The sequence below is a fragment of the Artemia sp. Qi Xiang Cuo genome, chromosome 8 (assembly GCF_049724085.1).
Source record: "Artemia sp. Qi Xiang Cuo chromosome 8, ASM4972408v1, whole genome shotgun sequence".
In the NCBI taxonomy this organism is placed as follows: Eukaryota; Metazoa; Arthropoda; class Branchiopoda; order Anostraca; family Artemiidae; genus Artemia; species Artemia sp. Qi Xiang Cuo.
Genome location: NC_142801.1, coordinates 818514 through 842741, shown reverse-complemented (window position 1 = coordinate 842741; position 24228 = coordinate 818514). Strand labels below are relative to the sequence as shown.

Below are 24228 nucleotides of genomic sequence, written 5' to 3'. Positions count from 1 at the left end.
ATGGACCATAGTAGATATTATGGATACAGGATATTGGTGGATATAGTAGAGGAAAAAGTAAATTTTCTCTAGCTACATGAGTTTAATGAAATATTAAAGCATTTATCTCTCAGAAAAGATTATATTTCCTAGAACAATTCAGAAAAAATGTCTGATAAATTGATGCAAAACTGTCATTATAACGCGAAAACGAACCAGTGTGATTCTAGGATTGTCAAAATGGCTTATACTCACTCATCATCATCATCTTCTTCATCTATTTCTTCCTCAATGAGATCTTCGCTGGAATTGTTGTCTTCGTCTTGACAGAGGTTTGGCGACGCAGGATCCAAATCAGAGGGAACATAAAGATCATTAAGCATATAAAGAGCGGTGATAATATAATCTAGGTGCGTTTTCTCATTAAGAAGCGGAAGAGAGCTCGTAAGTAAGGTTCTTATTGCACCTTGGCGCCCGTCATACGGAGAAGAACGGTAGATGTTCACGGCAACCCTGGAATTAAACAATTAAGGACATAAACAGTAATTACTTTTAGCTAAATTAAAGAATTAATTTTGCATTTGCAGGCTTCCTATAGAAAGGATTTCTCGTAGAAGTTTCCTATAGAAAGTTATCAACGCTCTACTACTGAAGCGAATCCGTCTGATATTAACTAAATAATTTCCGAGACCACACTAGGCTAATCATGACAAAAAAAAAAAAAAAAAAAAAAAAGAAGGAAGAAACGAGAATATAGCGTCTTATCCTGCGTTGCCACTGATGCGACTTTATGCAAAGACGCCCGTCTTTGCATTATCCGTCAAATTTCCTACGTTTTTTGTTGCAAGTTTATGCGTCACAACGGTTCAACGGTTGCGTTGAAATATTTTTACTGAGCCGCTGAACGTCACATCTGTTATTCTAAATTCAAAACTTTTAGAACCATAAATTGCAAGTAACTGAGAAATTAATTATGTTTATGAGAAATTTCCCATTAATATTTGACAAAAAACATGAGGGTCATATCCTTTAATGACAGAAATTAATCCTCAAGGGCTGGGGAGATATTTCCAAGGAAATTAATATAGAAATAAGAATTATCTTTTAATTAGGCATAGCTAGGCTTATACAGGCTAGACCTTTGAATTTTTTCTTGGATTCTAGACCTTGATTTGACCTATTCCTATGCAATGCTGCTTAAATATCCCACAACATTTTTTGCGTTTTCTCGTTAAGAAGCGAAAGAGAGCCCGTAAGTAAGGTTCTAATTGCTCCTTGGCGCCCATCATACGGAGAAGAACGGTGGATGTTCGCGACAACCCTAGAATTAAACAGTAATTTAGTATTTGTAAGCTTCCTAAAGAAAGGATTTCCTGTAGAAGCTTCCTATAGAAAGTTCTCAACTATTGAAGCGAAGCCGTCTGATATTAAATACAAGTAAGGTGTATAAGCCAAGAAATACGTAAGCAAGAATCTAATAAAAAAATTTTAAGCAATGAAAAATCTACATAATTTTTCTGCCTTTAGGGAGCTCATATGCACCATTAGAGTGAGTTATATGTTTAAAGTAATAAAAAAATTACAATCCAAAGGGATTCAAAATATTCTGTTATCAGGGAAAATTTCCCTCGAGTTCACATCTCCAATTCTGTCCAAAAAGAGACAAATTAAACTTCCACTAATTCGGCTGATATTTGTCTGAAGAACCCCAAATCCCCTAAAAAATAAAGCCTCAAAACTATGTATATAAAATATATGAATTCACCTCCCTAATCCGAGCTCTTTCGCATTGTTCCCCCTTTGTCCAACCGACAAGGCAGACGCGAAGGCACACAGCCCCGTTCAATTATCCAAAGAAGGACACGCCAAGAACCAAGTACTTGAGGAAGAGCTTCATCCGGCGTTGCACTTCTATCTGGAACAATCTTCCTGGGGCTCTTATTCCTGCAAATCCCTCTGTTGACTCCTTTAAAAGAAGTTTCAACAGACATTTAAAACCTCGAGGTTTCAAAACGAGGTAATTGAATAGCGGTATATCAGATATCTTTAAGTACTTGGCGCCGTGAATATAGGAATAAAGAAACTGTTTTATCCATCCCTCACCCTTCACCCTCTAAAGGGCTGGAAAGGCATGGTGTTTTCTTTCTCCGTTTCTTGAGTCTATAAGTCTGAACGAAACGAAAAGCCAGCATTTTTTCGAAAAAATGGAATTGCAGAACCCGTCAATCAAAGAATAAAATTCGTTTAGCAGATCTGCCACCAATTTTTTAGACCACACTGGTTTAATCATGACAAAAACGAAAAACCAGGTCAAATAGCCAGTGAACTTCCTCTCTTCTATTTTATGTTTTTTAAGATGTTTTATATAACACAAAATAGAAACAAAAACAGACAAAAAGAACTATTTTAAGTTTTTTATATTGTTCCCAGAAGTTTGTCTACTTTTTATTCTTTCTATTTTTGCTCAGAGAGAGTGAGCGGAGGTCTAGGCCTAAATATTTGCATTTTTCTTCTTTTTCCACTGGATGTTAACTTGCCTCGTTTTAGTTGGTTGGTTCTGCTCTTTTTCGTTCTGACAAAGTCATCATATTAAGTGAGGTCAGATGAGATGAAACTTTTATAATAAGCTTGTTCACAAATCAAGCCTCAAAAATATTCACTTTTATTGAGTTACACTCGCAAACGTAATTATTTGGTCATTCTTTATTTAAGTTTGCTCAGCACTCAACACTCGACGTCTTTTTTAACACTCAAAATAATTGAATAAATAAAGCTGTCTTTAAGTTGAAAAACAGGACTTTTGCCCAACACTCAATGGTTGGGCATGTGCAGGCTCGGATGCAGGGGGAGCGCAAAGGAGCACACGCGCCAAGCCAGAAGGTTAAGACTTGCACCAATTACAGGGGACGGAGGGGCAAAAAAAGCAATGGGGGAGCCCAATTTTTTTTACCCTCCCCTAAACAAAAATTCTTCACCACCCCTGGACCTGTGTGCACTTATATGTGATTGAGCTACTCAAAAACTCTAAGTAGTTATCAAGGAAACAATACAGTGCAAATAAAACCTGAAAATCAAACTCTCACTAATTTGTTTTGTTAAATGTTTTTCCTTTTATAAGTAGAAGATACTTAATAAAAATCAATTCCTCAAGACGTGTAACATACAAGATTATGTAAACTATGTCTTTCTGGCAAACAGACTAATTTACAAAGTCACACAATCGCCAAATTAAGAAAGAAAAGAAGAAACTTTATCAAGCAGAGATGAAACTATTGTTTATCTGGGTTTACCTTATTGTATCTCAGCACGAGATTCGAAGTGAATATTAATTTTATTAATTAGTAATTTATTAATTAGACTCACTAATAAGACTTTGTGGTATCTATTGTCGCTATATTTTACGACGTTTTGTTATTGCATTGGCCCTCCCGGATGTTCTCTACCCGACCCTTGATCTTTTTTGATATTTTAAACTCCGCATTTTGTCTTCAATTCGCGATTGCAATTTTAAATATTGGACATTTTTACTTTGTTTTTCAATTTGTTTTAGTAACACTGAATTAGTTTTGAGATTTGGAATTAAAAAGCCGTTGGAATTAGCCAGGATTAAAATAGATAATTTGTATCCTAACTCATAGCGTTTGATACTTTGTTTTTTACTTGTTTTATTCAGTTATGTTATTAAACCTATTGTAAATCAATGCTTTGTTTCATTTGTTGAATTTTTTTTTGCAATTTCATTCAAGTATTTTATTTACTCCTCGATTTTGAGGGAAATAAATAAATAAATTACAACTGTCAAAGAAACGATCAAAGAAAGCAAAAAAGAAACTAGAATGTCACTACCTTGCAGTTTATGAGATTGAAGGGCCCTCCTATTTAACCTTTTTTTTTGGGGGGGGTTTGTCTTTTTATTTTGTTTACATCTTCTTCGTTTAAGTCTTTTTTTTGTTTTCGTCTTTGTTACATCAGCAGAGGACTCGGCCGAAATATTTGCGTAGTTTTCTGGTTTTCACTGGCTGAAACTGTTTCCCTATGTCTTTGTTCTACAGTTTTAATTCTATTATTCTTTATTCTACATTATTTATTCTGTTTATTCTTTATTTAGATATTCTACATTGTTTCTTATTGTATTTTTAGCGAGTGCACTCTTGAAACCTAATAAGCAAAACTGAGAAATATTAGTCTTTTACATAAGCGTCAAGTTGGCAAGTTTACACGAGTGCCGAGTAAAGAATGAAGAAGGGATGCTCCTGACAGACGTGGAAGAACAAGTGGAAGGATGGGCTAGTTATTTTGAAACTCTATTAAATAGCCCTGCACCTGTAGTTCCACCTGATATACCAGGCCAACCTATCTTCAATCTCAGCATCAGTGAAGCCAAGCCGACAGCCGACGAGATACTCTTAGCAGAAAAAAAAACCAACTAAAAAATGGGAAGGCTCCCTGCACAGACAGCATTTAAGCGGAAATGATCAAGTCCAGCCTGAGATGAATCTTGGCAATCAGGCTATGCTTCTTCTCCACCCTGTTACAGACCGAAAGATTCCCCAAAAAATAGAGAACAGGAACTAGAGTCAAACTCTTCAAGAAAGGAGACGCAATAGAATGCGGCAACTACAGAGACATCAATCTTCTCTCAATCCCGGCGAAGCTTTTCACGACCATAATACTAGGAAGACTCCAAACTGCCTTTGATCCCCACTTATGTGAAGAACAACATAGATTCTGGCCTAAGCGATCGCATTCCTTCCTTATCTTTACACACGATACTGGAGGAATCTAATTAATGGCGACAACGCCTGTACATACTCTTCGTGGACTTGTAAGAAGCGTTTGATTCAGAGGATCGTCAAATCCTGTAGAGTCTTTCAGTACTATGGCATTCCCGAGAAGCTAGTTCGTCCAATAGTTACTATGTACGAAGAGAAAGAAGGATTTGACGATCCTTCTCATGACAACACGCGCTACTTCAAAATGATGATTGGCGTCAAGCAAGGCTTGACGCCAATCTTGCAATTACTGTCAATTTTTCTCTTTGTCCTAGTTGTAGATTAGATCTTTAGACGGATAAATGGACGTGGAATCCAAATTGTAGGAAAGGTTCTCCAGGACGTCGATTTTGCCTATGATGTTGGGCTCATTCAAGCAGACAAGCAAAAGTTTCAGGAATTCCGGAACAAACTCGCAAAGAAGGCTGAACAGTTCGGACTGCACATCAACACTCCAAAGACTAAAGCTATATCAATTAGCAGTTTACCCATGGGAATCCAACTAGGAGTAAAGACATCGAACAAGTGACAGACTTCAAGTATTTAGGTAGTACAGTAACTTCCAGTGGCGGGTCTAAAAAAAAATCACGCACCGGAATAGCCTTAGCCGATGCAGTATTTCGGAGACTTCTACCAGTCTAGAAATCCACAGTATACTCACAGAAACTCAAACTGTTTCAGAGTAATGTTTAGTCTGTTCTGGGTTGCTTTATGGAACGCCCAGAACTAACTGCAGAACAGGAGAAACGTCTTACCGCCTTTGAAAATAACTGTCTTTGCCGGATCCTAAGGATCAGCTGGAGAAAGCATGTCAGCAAAGACGAGATCAGTATTAGCACATGCCAACCAGACATCGCCTCTGTTGCGAGAAAACGAAGATGGCAAGACCTTAGACATATCCTTCATATGCCGGGTCACAGAATTCCTAAAATGCTCCTCCACGGGCAACCGGAAGGCACCCTTCACCAAGGAAGACCAAAGGAAACGCTCCGTAGAACATATGAAAGTGACAGAAGAGCCCCCCAGAGGAGTGTCATCCCAGAGTGGGAGGATATTTAAGCAGCGCCCCCCCCCCTTAAGGAAAGATTGGAGGCTCCTGACTGACGCCCCGTGTGCCTCTAGACACTAGAAGTCCTAAAGTAATGTTTACATAGGCGCGCAACTTGCTAAAAAGTTGGGGCAATATCTTCCAAAGACTTTTTACATCCCCTCCCTCCAAAGCTCTTAGGGTTAAGTAACTATCCTAAAAAGGATGTAATTTTCACTTTGCTTTCTATGCGAAATCAGAAACATAGGTTGCAAATGTATCTTAAAGAAAAAAAAAGTATTTAGCTATTCGATAGTAAAACTACATAGCTTTCTGCAGTAAAGTAGTGCGAACTTTTGGCCGTTTTTGGATAGAGGATATATCAAAAATGAATTCTTCCTTTCAAAGTTCAAGTTTTGCTAAAAAAAAAAAGGTGAAAAAAAGAATACGGCTCTAGACTTTACAGTCTCTACCGGCGGTACCGATCTTTGTTCCATGGCCCTTCAGCAAGAATCTACAATGGGGGATTGGGGGCCGCCCATCCTGTGCTTTGGTACATTTTTCCTGTTTATCCATCCCACATTTATCGATGTACCCACTTACACCTAGGTCTATTTTGGCTGAGTTTACAGAGTCATACTAAACCAAGGCAACCTAGATAAACCAAAAATGGAAGCGTGACGCAGTCGTCTGATAGACATGACAGCCTCTGAACTGTATCCAAGTTTAAACAGTGCTGGTATTTATCTGAATTGTTTTATTTTATATTGTCTTTATATTATATTTGTTTTATATTAATAGTTTATATTATATTTGTATTTTTTATATTTTGTTATTTTATATCATATTTGTATAATTGTTTTGTATTATATTGTTTTATTTTATTTTGTATTGCTGTATTTCTGTTACACAATAGTTGAAGCTTTTTTTCGTTTCAATAAAAAAAAAATTGGGCAGTGTTTAAGTAACGGTAATATTTTGTTTTCTGTTCGTAATGTCCTTATGTGTATTTCATTTTCATTTATTTAATGCTCTATTTTGATTTAATAAACAGGGTTAAAAATTGTTATCATTATTAATATGCCTCAAGTAACTTATTTTGCATAAGTAATTAGTAACGGAGTAACAGTAATTATTTAGTGATCCGTTTTGGCTACTGGGCATATCAAATGTAAATTCTTCGCTTCAGACTTTAAGATTGGGAAAACTTTTATTAAAAATTGTCATATTTATTTACTCTATTTTGGGTCAAAAGTCACTCTTCAGGATGTTTGGATGTGGCAACCTAGACATCTTGACATTAAAAGTTTAAAGTAACCGCAAGACATTTTTGGAATAACTTAGCTTCCTAGGTTAGAAAAACAAACACTTACTTGTACAAAAGTATACCCAAGGGTACAGTAACAGGATTTAAGCTAGGATCTTCAACAACTTCCGTGCAAATAGACGTCAGATCATACAGTTTGACGACATCATCATCTTTTCCTCTAAACAACCAATAGGTATGACCGGCTTTGGTAGCTTTAGATTTGAGAAAACCAAGAATATTCTTCGCTACGTCTCGAACAATGGATGGGGAGAATTCCGAGCCTTTAAGATTAGGAAGGTCCTCTGTTTTATGCAACTCATACTGCTTGACAAGCCCACCTAGATGGCAGCACATAACAACTTCGGGAACGTTGCACATTAGATTATCAAGCCAGTAGTCCATTCCAGTGAGAATGCTGATTGGTTTATTCATGTCCCTAAACATAGAAATATCTTAAATTACCGTCTGTTTTAGTGGACTTTTTTTTTGGCTGAATACCCTTTTCCTGGCTAAGTAGGGGTTGCTTTCCCGTAGTAGGATAATATGTCGTAAGGAAATATTTGAAGGAAATGGGAACTTCTCAAGAGGATAAAAAGAGGGAGACTTAGAACAGAATGGGATGGAGGAGGAGCGTGCGTAGCTGTGTTGACCTCAGACTGTTTGGCATCGCAGTGGGTTGCTAGTAGTAACAGTAGTTTAAATTAAACCCAGAAGCCTCTTGTAAACAAAACATATGTTGATTAAGACAAGCCTAAAATAAAGTGAACCTTAATAAAGGCAACTGAACAGATACGGTATTTTTCGTAAAAGCGGTGAGGGGAGGGGGTGCCTGCTACACTCTAAAACCTTGCTATTGTTGTTGTAAAAACCCTTTTCAAGATCTTTTTATTCTAATTTAGAAAGGTGTCTCTTGAAGAGGAGGAAACAAAACTTCTAATAACTTTCCTTTTGATGACTTGTAAATATTGGAACAAAATTAGACTTTTTTCCTTTTTCTGCCAAATAGTAAAACCAGGGCTGAATCTATACTCAAATTAAGGCTCTTGTACTTTGATCTTAATTTGTCCGAAACAATTTCACTATTACTTAAATTAATTTTAAAAAACGTTTTCCGAAAAAGAATAAATTCAAAGATAAGTAAAGAGCCATGTTAAAAGGTATACAATAACTTAAACTTAAAAAGAAGAGGATTTAGTAGTAATAAACCCAATAGAAACAGATATTAAAATGAATATTCATACCAAAAATAAAGACAACCAATACTGCTATAAATGAACATATGAATCCAAAAAGGCTGGAGAAGAGAAATGAATAATCAAGTCAAAGTGTAGACGAATAGAAATTACGACAAAGAGGAGCAGGGTAATCCCCGCTCTGCCTTCTAAAGACCAGAGCATCATTTGCGCTTTGCTGACAGCGAATTGCGTTTCAAGCAGTGTATATTTTGTTCGTCAAAACATCAACAACACACCAACAAAACAATACCACAAGGCTAATCAAGGTTTACACATATCAATAGTGCTTCCTTACTCCCCTCCCCCTCCTCCTCAAAACCCCAATACGGCTTGAGTGTCATTCACCTTTAACTGAAAATTATATGTATTTTGGAGTATGATTTTTATTCGTCAAAACTGAAAATCGTCAAAACGAAAAAACACGTCAAAACGAAAATATTAAAGAAAATCTACATAATAATCTGGATTACTGGAAATAACTAATGAAGGTAGGCTAGTTACTTGGTAAATAATGATTTTAGGATTCGTTTATCAAATTCAAATTCATTTAATTCAAAAACAAGACATAGCTCTCGTGGGCAAAGCCCAAATATGATGTCTCTTAATCATAAATAGCAAAATAAAGTTCAAAGGGGTCAATCCTAGCCCCTGTTAATTAATTAACCTCTTTTCGTTTTACAATTCATTTATTCATCTCTAGCAGTAGTTTTATCTTATGAGTTGACTCTACCCTCTCCCCTAAGTTCCAACTTAACGGCCAATTTGCGACCACCTCTCCTTTTTACAACCCCTCCTGAGATTTTCAACTTGATGCTCCGAGCTGTTCCCCAAATATTGCAAATACGCCATTTTGATAACCTGTCAAAATATAGGAAATTTTGATTTACTTCGCTATATAGCAATACATAGATAAGAAGATCCATAGAAGTGTGCAATGCAAAAATATTTTGGTGAATCGGAGAACATCTTTAGCCCCTTCTTCATCCTTCATCACAAAATTTAAAGCCTCTTTGCTCAATCCCTACTTCCTTTCCTCATCAGTATCTGGAAGTTTCAATTCCTTCCTCAAAGCCGCCCCAGAGATACTACAGATATTCTAAACTGTAATCTGTGAAAAAATTGTGTAACCTATCTGTCAACAGTGGTTAATTTACATAATTTAATGCCACTGACCTTGGGACTGTGTGGTCATGTCATCCCTGAAGGCAATCTTATTGGACTTTTCAACTATTCTGAACAAAATCACTACCTCAGAATTTGATCAAATGTCTTGGGGGGAGGGGGGTAGACGGACGTTTAGCAAAAAAGAACATGGCCCTTCAGTCACTTTTGACTCTTAAATAGAGCACTAGAACTTTCAACTTTTGATCATGTGAGTACTCTGCCTAGTGAGAGAAAAACTTACTAACTTCATTTAGCTTTTCCGAATAAGGTTTTAATGTAGTTTGTATATTTTAATTTAAGCTCGCAGTATGTGAGGTCTCTATAAACACGGTTCAAGTCTCTAAAAGTGCGGAACACGCGTTACTGTTCAGGAAAGTCTGTCTGTTGAAACCATTTAACAGCAGACAGCTAGATCAGAGATACGGGACTATGTGAAAAGCACAAAAATATTTTATCTTTATTTTCAATGCAGTAGTTTATTTATTCTTATCACAATTATATTCCTTAGTTTAATCAACTTCAATGTACGTAAAAAAAATAAGTCAAAATAAAAGGTGCATAATAAAATGCATAATTTGCTTAATTTTATATAAATTATAATAAAATGGTTTAGATTTTGTAAATTTGAACAAAAATACTTAATTGTTATTTAGGCATAAAACTCAATTTTGCAGCATCTGATCCCCTTCCCCCAAGAGTTTACGTACATATTTACCTTAGGCGAAGGCTGACGCAGGGATGCTTTCCGTCTCCGAAAATAGGCATATCTGACCCCACAAGCATTCGAATATCTTCAAAGTTCCATATAATATTGCGGCTGTAGCCGGTCAAGTTTGCCTCACTTTCAAATTCTTCTTCTTGATCTTCCACAAAAGACTTCTGGACCTAAGGGGGAAAAAGCTCTTAGATTTAAATACTGGAACTACTACTACTACTAACAACTCACCACAGCACCAAGCCGCCTGAGGCCAACACAGCTACGCACGCTCCTCCTCCATCCTAATCTATTCAAAGCCTCCCTTTTTACGCCCGGCCCTGAAGTTTAAATCTTTAAATCTTTCTTTATGACGTCCTCCCACTCCAGACGAGGACGACCTGCTTTCCGTTTAGCCCTAGACGGTTGGCCGAAAAGAAAAATCTTCAGCAATCTGTCATCCTTCATCCGCACAACGTGCCCTAGCCACCTCAACCTTTCTTTCATTATAGCCCTAGAGAGCGGTATTGAACCGCATTTTTGGTACAGCCTATTGTTTAAAATATGGTCAGTCAGCCGGGTACCCAGAACAATCCGTAGGCTATTTCTCTGGAAAACATCTAGCAAATCTTCATCCGCTTTTCGGAGCGCCCATGTTTCAGAGTCATATTTGACCACTATCATCACTGTAGCTTCTAATATTCTAATCTTGGTTTGCAGACTTCCAAACTTTTTTTAACTGTGAAAAAACACCCTGAGCCTTTGGCTATTCTACCTTTGCATTCTTCACCTCTCCAACCATCTTTACTAATAATACTACCAAGGTAAGTGAAGCTGTCCACCTGATCAATCTTTTCATCACCCAACTTCACCTTTACATCTTCACTTATTCCTAGCCTTAGTGACTTAGTCTTTATAACATTTATTTTCAAACCTATTCTAGCACCCCGAACTCGCAAAACCTCTAAAACTTCATTCATTTTGCTCACAGTTTAATCCAAGATGCTTCGATCATCAGCATAATCCATGTCCAAGAGAGTCTTTCCTCCCCGTTTTTTTCCGTGTTCTCCCATTGTCTTTCCTGTGTTCCTTAAGACAAAGTCCATCAAAACAATCCATATAAAGGGGGATAGAACACAACCCTGCTTAACTCCCGATTCAATACAAAACTAGCTGCTAACCTCATTTCCTACCTTAACCGCAGCAGTATTATTCTCGTACATAGCACTAATCACTTTAATGTATTTGTCTTTGATACCATACAAGGAGAAAACCTTTACTAAAGCTCTTCTGTCAACAGAGTCGAACGTTTGTTCATAATCTATAAAACTGAGGACCAAAGGTGTTTGACAACTCAGGCACTTCTCAATTATTAGCCTAAGAGTGAAAATTTGGTCGACTCATCCTATACCTTTTCTAAAACCGCACTGTTCTTCTCTTGAAACTTTGTCTACGGCATCTCTCAGTCTAAAAAGTATCATATTACTAAGTAATTTACTACCTACAGAGACCAGACTTATCCCTCGAAAATTGCCACACTCACTTTTATCACCTTTCTTATGAAGTTGCTTAATTAAGGTTTTTCTAAAATCGTTAGGTACTTCCCCTTTTTAAAAAATCATCTTCATAATTCTCGGTAACTTTTTCTAAACTCAGAGCCACCATATTTAAGAAACTCATTTACCACCCTATCAGCACCTAGAGCCTTATTATTTTTTAGTCCTTTTAGTACTACCGCTAATTCCTCCTCACAAAACAAATCTTCATTCACATCCAAGGTATCACAGACTTTTGTATTTTCCTCTATATCTCTTCCTTCAACTCTATCTCGGTTAAGCAAATTCTCAAAATGTTCGACCCATCTCTCTTTAGTCTTTTCCTTATCACTAACTGCGGCCCCATTCCTATATTTAACTGGGCCAAGTCCGCATTGACTACTCCCTCTCAATTCATTAACATTCCAGTGCAATATTTTACTATTATGCCGTCTAGCTGCATCTTCCAGATCCCGGCAATTTTTATCCATGGACTCACTTCACACCTCCTTAGTGCATATTTTAATGTTTTCTTCACTTTCTTTACATTCATTTTGTTTCAATATAATCTATAACTACGCTAATTCTTGTTTATAAGTCCTTTCTTCTTTTTATTATACAGAAAGCTTTGTCACTAATATCCTTAGCTGCAGTTCAAGCTTTCTTCACTAAGACACTTTCTGCAACTTCACAAATTATTTTTCTAAAATTATTCCAACCATCTTCCATATTGTCGAATTTTAAACTCTCGTGTTTAGTATTCAACTGTTCCTGGGAACTTTTTCTCAAATTCTCATCCCGGAGTCAAACAACACAACAACTTCACAGGAGGTAGTTACCCCTCCGAAATTTCAGCTTTAAATTAGCCCTAGACACTACTAGATTGTGATGTTTATTCTTAACATTAGTAACGGCACTTTTCTATACACGAGAATATGTTACTGGTATCATCAGTGCTTGGTTAACTATAGCGTTATCGGTATGGTTTCTTGTCTATTCGTCCTATCAAGGTCGTGCTAAGTAATCAATAATTTTGTCACCTAACACTATCGCGGCCACAGCTTGATCTTTATGTGTACGAAAATACAAAAGTCTGTTTCCCTTACTGTTTTTTTTTCCTGCACCAAATTTACCTACGCTGGGATACTATCTATGCCTATTTCTACCAACCTGGGCGTTACCATCTCCCAGTAAACATCACATTTCTACCCGGAACCCTGTCTATTTGCTTCTGTAACTGTAAGTAAAATTCATTCGAGTCACCAGTATCTCCGTCAGTCTGTTCTACAGGGGCATATACAACTATAACTGATACTCTGAAATTTTTAGTCATAAAATGAGCAATTAGTATTCTATTATTAATACCTTCCCAGCCTAAACAAGACTTAGCAGCTTCCTTATTTATCATGAGCCCTGCTCCCTGTCTATGTACCCCATCCTTCCTACCCGAGTAAACAAATTCTATCTCACCTAATTTCATACTTCCCACCCCTGGGATATGAGTTCCTGAAACTCCTAAGAAGTCCAGTTCGAATCGTCTGAATTCGTCAGTCAAAATGTCGATACGATGGTCATTTATTAACGTCGTAACATTCCAAGTTCCAATTTTCATGTTCTTTGAATCATTGAAATTATTTTGACCTCAGGAAAAGCAATGATCCCAGATACCAGTACAGGACGGGGATCACATATCTTCTCAAGTCTACACCGAATTGCTTAAACAGGCTTAGAACCGGACAGCAAGAAGTCCCTGGGAGCTCCATGAATGGGGGCTTTGTGCAATCCGGGGCCCATCTTGGTCACAATATGGTTTTTAGCACTTGGCGATGCTCTTCTATCAACAAGAGTCAAAATCCTGCACAGACAATCTCAAGCCTATTACCTCCGACTCATTATATATTCATGCCTACAAATATTATGCTACTATGGGGAGGCATCCCTAGTAGGTAAATTAGCTAGGAGGAGGTTTTTCAGCCTGAAAACGCCCGCCAAAAGAGACCAAGCCCAGAAGAATTATCCATTAATCAGAATCTCGTGTGAATACTGTGTCGTTTACTAGTCTATAATTTCCTCGAGGGGCTCCACTCCTCAAGTAGGAATAGAGTTGACCGCAAGGTCCCCAGTCTTGCAGGTACCCCGAAAGGGTCGAGGCAGCCCTCGACCCTTTCGGTCTAGTCCTAGTCGTTGCTCTTGTTCAACAATATTAGCACAGTAAAGGTTCTGGCCTCTCTTTTGCCCTGGGTAAAATCCTTATTAAACCCCCCCTCTCTGTATCCCAAAAATTTTCCCTCGACCCTTTAGGGTGTTCCCCTATCACCACCTGGGGACACGCTGAATTGCCTGGGGGAGGCCAACTAATATCTAGCCTAATTTATTGAATCACTTCAACATTAGCTTGTAAAACTAATGTAAGATTAATGTCTAGCCTGCGTCCCAAAAAAGTTCTACGACAAAGAATTGGAGGAATTACTACATTAAGACCCATGCCAAACGCTAGCAGAACTTAGAAAAATATTTAGTCCTTAATCAACCTTTTTTTTCCTCAACTAGAGCTGAGGACTCGGATGATACTCCCATAAAGTCGTTAGATCATTGACCAGAGAAGAATAAACTTTGGGCACAGAGCAAAAAGATCAGAGTCCTTACATTCTTTAAAAACATTGTTTTTTGTCAAAAGATGTAAGATCAACAGATTGATAAGTAAAAAAAAAACTACCAAATGTCAGAATGAAAATGAAGCACGTAACATAAGCAGTCTGCCATCCGTACAAATTTTGTTCATACAATAGTCATATCCAATTTCAACACGGGGACGGTTAAAAAATATCGACTAATGAAGTCATGGTGACCAGATGTAGGCACTGATCGTCCAAGCGGCACCAAATTACAATACTAGAAACAACTGCATGTCCTATTTTCTGGAAAAACTGAATCTCAACTCCCAAAATTGAGCTTTAAATTCTGTGTTAAAATCCATTTTTTTTCTGTCAGTACTACAGGTCTAGTCCTAGTCGTTGCTCTTGTTCAACAATATTAGCACAGTAAAGGTTCTGGCCTCTCTTTTGCCCGGGGCAAAATCTTGATTAGCCCCTCCCCCCTCTCTGTCTCCCAAAAATTTTCAGGTTAAATTTTAACAAGATTTTCATTTATTAACAAAATTTTCCGTTTATTTAAATCTGACTTTTCTTACTTTAGTCTCTGAAATTTTTTTAATTATCTCGACATTCTATAAATAGGAACAGGTTTGAATACAAAATATCACACACACAAGAAAATCACTAAAATTAATTAAATTCGGTCTACTTACTTTTATTTTCATGGAATTCTGATGAAGATCTGGGAAAATGAAAATTTGCTTATACTTACTGCCAATTGTGCCCTCTGCTTCATTTTAATAAAAATAAAATTCCAAAAATCACAAAATATAACTGTTAGATTATTTACTGGAAATTCTACACCCCTTAACTTTCTGCACCCGGGGCAAATACCCCCTCTGTGCCCCCCCCTAAAACCATCTCTATTCTAGCAAGTATCAAAGAGGAAAATTACCAATTATGAGCCTCTAGATTACGACAGATTACAATTGATTTTCGTCTCATTTACAGAGCTGCCAAAAATATCCCATGTCAAACTGTTGATTTTCTATATACTGGAAGAACTGGACTATTGGCTTAAGAAGCAGAGCACCCGCTATCCAGCACTGTGAGACAACTGTTTCAATATTTGCATTTCGTACGGCTTACACTCCATTGCCCCGAAAATTTCGACTTCCCGTAGCGTAGCATTATTATATTACATTAGGTGTAAATTGGTTATGCGTATACTATCATACATATTATTGGTTGGTGTAGTGTGTTATTATACTACTGCTATGCCTAGGTAGTGTTATTAGTGAAAATGGTGGATGCAGTGAAGATGTTGAAAGTTGAATAGCCACGGCCCAGTGTATTTTTTCTTCTCAGAGATGAAAAGAGTTTGAAAGAAAAAGAAGATAAGTCTTCAAACAAAGATTGGAATATTAGAAACAAGAGTGATGACAGTTGTCAAGTATGGCTCTTAAACGTGGTCACTCTAAAAGACGGATGAAGATTTGCTAGATATTTTTCAGAGGAAATATCCATGGATTCTTTTGTGTACCCCTCTGACTGATCATATTTCAAACAGTAAGGGTACAAAAAATGTGCTGCTATCACGTTTTTTATGGCTATAATAAAAGAAGGGTTGAGATGACTATGACAAGTTCTGCGGATGATGGGTGACAGATTGCCAAAGATCGTCCTTTTCAGCCAACAATTTAGGGACAAACGAGATCCAAGTCGTCTCCTAATGGGGCGGGAGGAGGTTGTAATAAATTACTTAGGGAAATTGGAACTTCTTGGGAGGTGTAAAGAGGAATATTTTGAATAGATAGGGAAATCCGTAGCAGTGTTGGCCTCAGGCGGCTTGATGCTGTAGTGAGTTTTCAGAAGTAGTAGTAGTGGGATTCAGAGGTACAAATCGTAGATGCAAGTAGAGGAGAAAGAATAGTCAGAATCCCCCAAGATTGACCTCAAGAATACCTCCAAAAAATCCGGGCTTGTAAACGCCCCTTAATTATAATATACATATGTCCAAGAAAAATCACATAAATTCTTTGTATGTTGGCTATCTGCACGTATAATAGGTATTAAAGATGTTGATTTTTTGGCAATTTTATAGGAATGACTTCGGAGAATTGTGTTTTAATCATTAAATCATTATGATACCTTCTTACTGTCTCAATTTTTTTTTTCTGGTTTGATAAAAAATGAAACAGTTCAGACGTTTCCAATAAGATATACCAGCCATAATTTTTAAAAAGGACGCCACTTTCTGTCGTTTTCGCTTCAACATTCACCATCTAATTCCAAATTGTAGCTTTGAAGGGGGAAATCTTAACGAATGTACTTTTAGTTAGGAGGAATGGGCTATGTTAAATGATTGAAATTTAAACAAGTTCGGACCAAAACCCAACCCTTCCTCTTTTCAAACGTACATTTGTATAAATAAATGTTTGTTTCATTTTGTGCTATGAACGCAAGTAGCTTATTTCCCCGTTTATCTAAAATAAATTTGGACTAAATATATGATTTAAAATTATTACAATAGTAATACGATCATGATAAGTCATTTTTAATGTCTAAAAAATATTTTTTTTATCGGTTGGGAGAAAAAAAGAAACAGTTCAGACGTGTTTTGATCATTAATTTCAGATAATCAGTAATCAGTAATTAGTAATGTCCCCATCCAGCACATTTTCGGATCTGTTACAAACCAAGGGACCAATTTATAAGCGTGCTATTGATGACGGGCTCATTAAAAAAAAAAAAAAACCTAGGGCATCATTTTCTCTCGATAGCCAAACCATCTTCTTTAGCTGGTATATACAAAATCAATAAATTAAGTTGATTTTTAATCAATTTAAAAATAACTGATAAAATTTTCTAATTTAACGACAAAATGAAAATAAGTAACAAAAGTGAAAAATACCACCAATAGAATATGGCAGATCAGAACTAACAACAGATACATAGCCAAATATCCAGTACAAGCTTTAAAAATACCCCCCCCCCCATCCACAAAACTGAGTGAGTTTCTAAGGTTCTTTTTAGCGATATAGGCATAATTAATAAAAATTTACGTCGGTAATACAAAAAGATAAACCAGGAGAGTCGTACCTTTTTATCAAACATAAACAATGATCCAATAAAAAATATTCCATTTGTCGATATAAATACACAATTAATAAATATTTAATTAAAATTAATAATTAATAAATAATTAATTAAAACCCAGCAAACACGAGAATCCTACCTTTTTATCCGATCCAACATCTGGTAGAGGAATCGCACCTCGAGACTGTATGAAATCAGGCACACAGGTTTCAGCTAGTTCAATGGTGTGACAGAGAAACTTCTTTTCTAATTTTTTCTCCAATAAAACATCTCGGCTTTTACTCGTACGGCAGACCACTTTATGCTCCATTGAATTAAAAAGAGAGATAACCAACGAAAAGATTAGTGAATTGAAAGAAACATTCACATATAAAGTCTATAAACACCTATTCAGATCTTTAAACTATTACCACTGGTGTGAACTCTTAGGAAGGAAATGGTGGGTGGCACCAGATGAATTTTTTTTTTGGTCGGAATCAAAAACCCAAAATATAGGGTTTTAGTACATATTCTACAAATTATATTTTGCAAATTATACAAATTACAATTATACAAATTATAAATAAAGTCTTCTGTGCATATATCAAATGGACATCCCTTCCCGATATGTACAAGCTAGACCTTCATATGAAGTAAAAACAAATTCAACTGAATTATTTGCGAAATTCACTAAAGTTTAAAAATAAATATAGATTTGGCCTGTTCAGTGTTTTGTTAGACATTTTTTCTTTTGGTCTTTGTTTTCTCTTTGTTTGTCGTACCTACATGAATGTGCATGTTTTTTTTTATATAGTTAATGATCTTATTGATACCCCCCTATTTTCCCTTGCTCACTACAGTCGTCTCAAGCTCGGATCTTTGGCCCTCACCAACATTACAATTGTGTCGTACAAGTGGTGCTTGGACCGAAGTGAACTCGCTGCAACTTATGCTTTCAGTCCTCCCAAATCCTCATGTTGCAATAGCAGGGTTCTAGCCAATGTAGTCTTTAACTCGCCTCACTTTGCTTACGAAAGTTGGCAGGTCGGGCCTTCTGACACCCCTCCCCCCAAATGTACTCAAGTACATTTGTAATCAGTGTTCTAGCATTTCTCGGAAACTCTCTTCGGACAATTCTGAGCCCAAAAATAGATTTACGCAGTTAACGAGGCATACAACTACACATAAGTTAAGGAAATCAATAATTTGATCAATAATTAAAAAGTGAAATTAAAAGTGAAAAAAAAATATTACTTTAGAGAATTTGTAATAAAATTAATAGAAACAATTAACAAGGGTTACAACGTAAAACGAAACACTGAACTAAACATCTCAGTACGAATCCACCCTCTAAGTTCTGCACAAGAAGGGTTCTACAAAAATCCACAAAAGAAAAAATATTTGCATCTGAAAGTTATGATTTGCAAACAGGCTCTAGGCGGGGGCCGGTATACCTAACAAATATGCAAAAAAAAATTCAATTCCACATATATTTTAAAACATTTTTTTCAAAAATTTCTGAGTTCAGAATTTCGTGACTACTATAATGACTGGCGTTTCTTCTTTTATTTCTCGGTATATTCGGCAATAGTTTGACTTGGTAAGCTTGTTTACAGCTTAAAAGCAACATAAATAAGTAAGAATTTATTAATTACCTTGGCTTGATATTTTTCGACCAAGTTTTGAAAAAATTTGGACAACCATTTCCAATCCGATTCTTCCGTTTGAATTAAATGTTTGTAGACATCGAATTCGTCAATCAACAGCGTTTTCCCGATCCTGTGTACTAGCATACTTATCTGCAAAATGTCAACGTTATTTACACTTTTTTTTCTTCTCAAAGACGTCTTCAATGATTATGTTAACGTACATGTGCAATGACAGGCTTTATAAATGCTTGAAAATTTGGAAGATTACACATGTAACCTTACTCATAAGTTTGTCTCTTCACAAAACTCGAAAATGTGTCTTTAAATATTTGTTTCTCTTTTCTATTTTTACTTTTTCATAACGAGTTGCGTAAAAAAATAAAAAAACATGCATGTTATATAGCTAAGAAAATTACATTTAAACTTATTGTTGAAATTTACATAAGTGCCCAATTGTCCACCACAGCCTACTTGCGCTTAGGGAGGGGGGGCATATGGAAGAATAAGTTTAAAATGGACCGAAGGAGTCTCTATAGCAGGGTTTGGACAGGTCGGTTCGTTTCAAATTATAGGCTCTGTCCTATTTCTATAGGATTTTCCCGGGCCCAAATATAGGCCAAATATAGGATTCGTAAGTCCTCGGGATCAGATCTGTGGTAGATGGCGTGGGATGCCTGGTCACATAAATTCGTCAATTCCCGAGTTTTTGCATTTATTTATTTTTTTATTTCAAATACAAACTGTACCAATAGTAAAAAACAGTAAAAAATAAGATACACATATTGTGCCAACGATTAACTGATACAGGTAAAACATTTGGAATCACTCTTGCTGCTTCTTGGGCATCAATTTCGATATGAGGTCAGTTTTTCTCTTTGCAAGAGACTGCTCCATTCTCACAGATTCCACCATCTACTCTCTTTCACTTGTTCTGGACTTCACAGCTCCTTCGAGCAAAGAAACAGCTAGGGCAATGTCTATGGAACCCTTGGACTCGGCAGCCTTCTTCATTCTGTCCGTCGCTTCCTGAAGTTGAGTATCTGCTACTGTTCTCTTTTCTTGCTCTGATACTGTAAGTCTTTTCCTTTTGCTTTCCAGGTCTTCTATTTTTTTATTTTTTTCGTGGACCTCCTCCAACTTCCGCTTGCTTTCCTCTTCGAAAGCTGCTTTCTCCTTCTCGGATAGCTCTTCTATCTTCTTTTCATCCAGATATTGTTGATACCAAGACCGTGCGGAACGTGCAAAATTCAACAGCTCTTTTGTAATAACAAACCGTTCTGGTTTTCGTCCATAAAGCCTCAACATGTCATATGCCATGAGTCTCGCATCCAGAACGCGTTCAGACATCAAGGCCTGGTCTTCAGCGAGAATCCTATCAGAACGCGAGAACTTACGCTCAACATCTGCGCTGCCACGCGACAACGTCAGCACCTCTTTGATAAGCTTGGTAAGTTCCGGGTACTTGCTGCCTCCGCGCTCATTCACCAGTCCAAAATAATGGCTCCAAAAATGATCGATCCGAGTAATGTCCTCACGGAGTCCAGTTTCCGCTCGCAAAAGCAGCCACTCAGCCTGGGCGACGTCTGAGCTTACTCCAATCGCAATCTCGCGTGCCATAACCGCTATGTCTGAAGTGCTTCTTGAATCATTCATGTTGATCGGACTCAAACAGCGTAAAGTCTCTAGAAAACCATCCTTTTCCAGAGGACATTTGTTCAAAATATGGCGAATACCCGCAATAAAATGTTTTCACACATTGACATAGAAAATGGCCTTGTCAAGTTCAAGTTCAATCATTTTATTATTAACATATACATGTATATAATTGACATAGGCCCATGGGGAGACAAGCTCGAAAAACTAGGCCTAGACAAAGATACAATAAAAAATTTTACGCTACAATACAAAGATAATTACGACGGCAAAGATACAATAATACAAAAATAATATGAAAGTAGCAGCTAGCCCAGGATCCAAATATAAATATAAATATATATATAAAAAAAAAAGAGAGATCAATATTATTAAAAATAAATTCATACTAAAAGATAGCCGAGAGGCCCACATTCACATAGAACAAAAATCCAAACAAATAACTTAATCATATTAAAAAGACACTTAATTAAAAATAATCCTGAACTAAATGAAATTTAAGATTCCTTTTTATTAAATGGATGGAAGAAAATTTATCAATAAAATCCTTGTGAGCATCCCAGCACCGGGCTATTGACACAAACGGGGCGAATTTAGATCTCTCAGTACTATACTTGTCAATGTAGATACTCTTTTTTTGTCGCGTGTCATAACGATGTAAATCTTGTGATCGGGAGAACAAACTTTGATTGAGGTAATATGGCGGTAATTTCTTAATGTCATAATTAAATTTGAAAACAATTGCTCCAAAAGTAAATTGTTGAGAAACTGGAAGTATATCTAAATAAGTATATAAGGATGCTGTAGAAGACTTATTTGGAAGTGAAATAGGTGATGAAATAAAAAGTTTGAGGATTCTTACTGCTTTATTTTGTAAAAAACTGTATTGGTTTAATATGGCTTTTAAATGTAGATAAATATACTAGAGAACAATAATTAATATTAGACTGAATCTGAGCAAAGTAAATGCTTCGTAAAGCAGAGTAGGGCAAATAATACTTCAACCTTCGCATTAAACCAACACACCTTGAAATTTTTAAAAGTATATTTTGAATGTGGGTTTTAAAAGATAATCTTTCGTCAATCATAAGTCCAAGGTGCTTTATCACATTCGCCCGAGATATTGATAATAGATACTTTGAAGAAGTAACTCGGGTAATACGAGGGCATATATTTGACTTCCTGCCGTAAATTATGAAATTAGTTTTTGATAAATTCAAAGCAATAAAATTTGCGGAACACCATTCAAGAACATTGGAAAATGCAGTATCAAGTTTTGCCTCCAATTCCTCGTCATTCCTATCAGAAATTGAAACTGCCGTATCATCAGCAAAATATTTGCTGAGACATAGGATTGCCAAAGCGTGGTGAAAATCATTTATATAAACTAGAAAAAGCAGAGGACCTAGGACAGAGCCCTGAGGCACACCAACCATGGAGGACTGAGGAACAGGCGAAGAGAGAAAATTACCTCCATCTATTCGTTGCTTTCTCTTATCAAGATAAGATTTAACTAGATCCAACGCCGGTCCGCGTACACCACAATTATCCAATTTACGAAAAAGAATACAATGGGATACTGTATCGAATGCTTTTTTAAAATCCAAGTATATTGTTGCTGGAATTTCACCTCTATCTAAGCCTTCATGAATATATTGGATGAGAGCAATGATAGCGTGCTCAGTATTGTGTCCAGACCTAAAACCAAACTGGAAATTTGTGAAAAAATTAAACGATTTAAGAAAATCATAGATCCTCTTATAAATTGCCTTCTCAAATATTTTAGAAAATGCTGACAAAATAGAAATAGGGCGGTAATTTGATGGGTTTTCAGGAGAGTCACCTTTGTGAAGCGGAATTATCCTCGCTTCTTTAAAAGCAGACGGGAAAAATCCTCGCGTCTTTCAGTGTTGCTTTCTCACCGAAAGCTCATCCAAAATTTTCTGAAACTATGGGCTTTTCTGCAAATTTTTCAGCAAGGTTCAACATTTCTGGTGAGAAATTTTCAGTCTTGGTCACGAAATCTGGAGTAAAGACCCGTCCACAAAGGGTTAAAACTAGTCTTTTGATCTCTGAGTGCAGAACATGAATGAGGCTCTTCTTTCTAGAACAGTTGGGTGAAACTCATGAACAGTTCTCCTGAGGCTAGAACAAACTCGAGTTGGGACTTCATCGTCGAACTTTTGATATAAGCCACAATCTTTAGAAACTTGGGAGTGGACAGAAGATTCTCAATTTTTTTCTCTCTCGGCACGAAGTTCAGGAAGTACTCTAAGATTGCCGGCAACTGCTGCATGATTCTAGCGAGGGCACGTCCGATCGTCAGCCAGCGGCTTGGGACATGCTTCATGAAAGCATTCTCTGGCACTCCCACTTTCTTTTGGCACTTTCGATAGTCTTCACAACGTGCAGGTCAGCCGTCAAAAAATGAATGCACAAGAATAACAAAGTCGGAACTTTCTTCTCCGAACACCTGAAGACCTTTCAAGAAAGCGTTATGAATTATATGGATGTTGCAAGTACCTATGTTCAACATTCCCTTTCTCGTCACTTTCTTTTTTTCGGCATTGAACTTCTTCCAAACACTTTTGTTGACGTTTGGTCCGTCAATTCCAAGCGTGATCAGTTTTTCAAGTGGCAGCTGATTCTGATCAATGGCTGACATAATCTTCCTATACAGGTCATCACTTGTCGCGTGGCCCATAAAACATGTACATAAATGTCTGCTCTGGATTTCGTTTCCGTATGAGGACCAATATCGAACACGTATCTGTAACTCTTTCATACCAGCATTTTTGGTTGTCTCGTCATATTCTAATACAAAATATTACTGAATGTCCTTCACAAGCATTTACTTACAGTAAGGATGCAGTACATTGGTGATCAGGTACGTGAGTTTCTTTGCACATAGAGACATTCCGTTGGGGATCTTACCGGGGAACATTGCATGGAAGGTTGCAACCATATGGTCTGAAGAGTTAGCAGACATGGAACTCTGTATCGTCTGAAGTGCCCATATTAACTCAGCTTTATAATCAGCATCAAGCTCACAAAACATGTTTGTACCAACTAATGGTTTATCCTTGGTTGTTTCATAAAATCAAGAGTGCCTGGTCAGGTGAAGCCGTAGTGAATATAGTTGGGCAGTGACTGAAGCACTTTATTCTGTTTATTGTGCATATTGGTTAAGCTGAGTACCCACAGCTCTGCAATCCAGATTTTTTAAGCAGAGATCGCAAAAGAACGAGTACTGGTCGTTCCCAGTCTTACACCATTCGCCAATCTTTCTACCACTGCAATCCGTCTTAGCAAGCCATAAACTATTGATCTTGGTAGGCCCCATACTTAATTACCAAGCATCAGATGCAAAATAGCATCCCTCGATTAAAAGGCTATAAAAAGAAAAAATGTGGATATGTCCGAAACTGGGCCGTATTCGCATCCTTCTTTTATAGCGTTCAGCCAGGAAACGCATAAGTCGCAAGAATTCTTAGTCTCATTAAGCAGAGACTGCTAGCCTATATACTGATCTTCGCTCA

At 36.9% G+C, this 24228-nt stretch overlaps 1 protein-coding gene across 3 annotated transcripts in view; it reads right to left on the bottom strand.

The window, feature by feature from the left end:
* The window catches only part of LOC148949052 (erythroid differentiation-related factor 1), a 101445-nt gene that overhangs the window by 44037 nt on the left and 33180 nt on the right, over window positions 1-24228 (bottom strand). For all 3 annotated transcript variants that reach the window (XM_089093121.1, XM_089093120.1, XM_089093122.1), the window contains exons 4-8: window positions 19043-19186; window positions 17548-17712; window positions 10202-10371; window positions 7152-7523; window positions 235-492 (exon numbers count right to left, since the gene is read on the bottom strand). In XM_089093121.1, coding sequence (XP_088949247.1) covers window positions 235-492; window positions 7152-7523; window positions 10202-10371; window positions 17548-17712; window positions 19043-19186 — 1109 coding nt within the window. The remainder of the gene's footprint in view (window positions 1-234; window positions 493-7151; window positions 7524-10201; window positions 10372-17547; window positions 17713-19042; window positions 19187-24228) is intronic.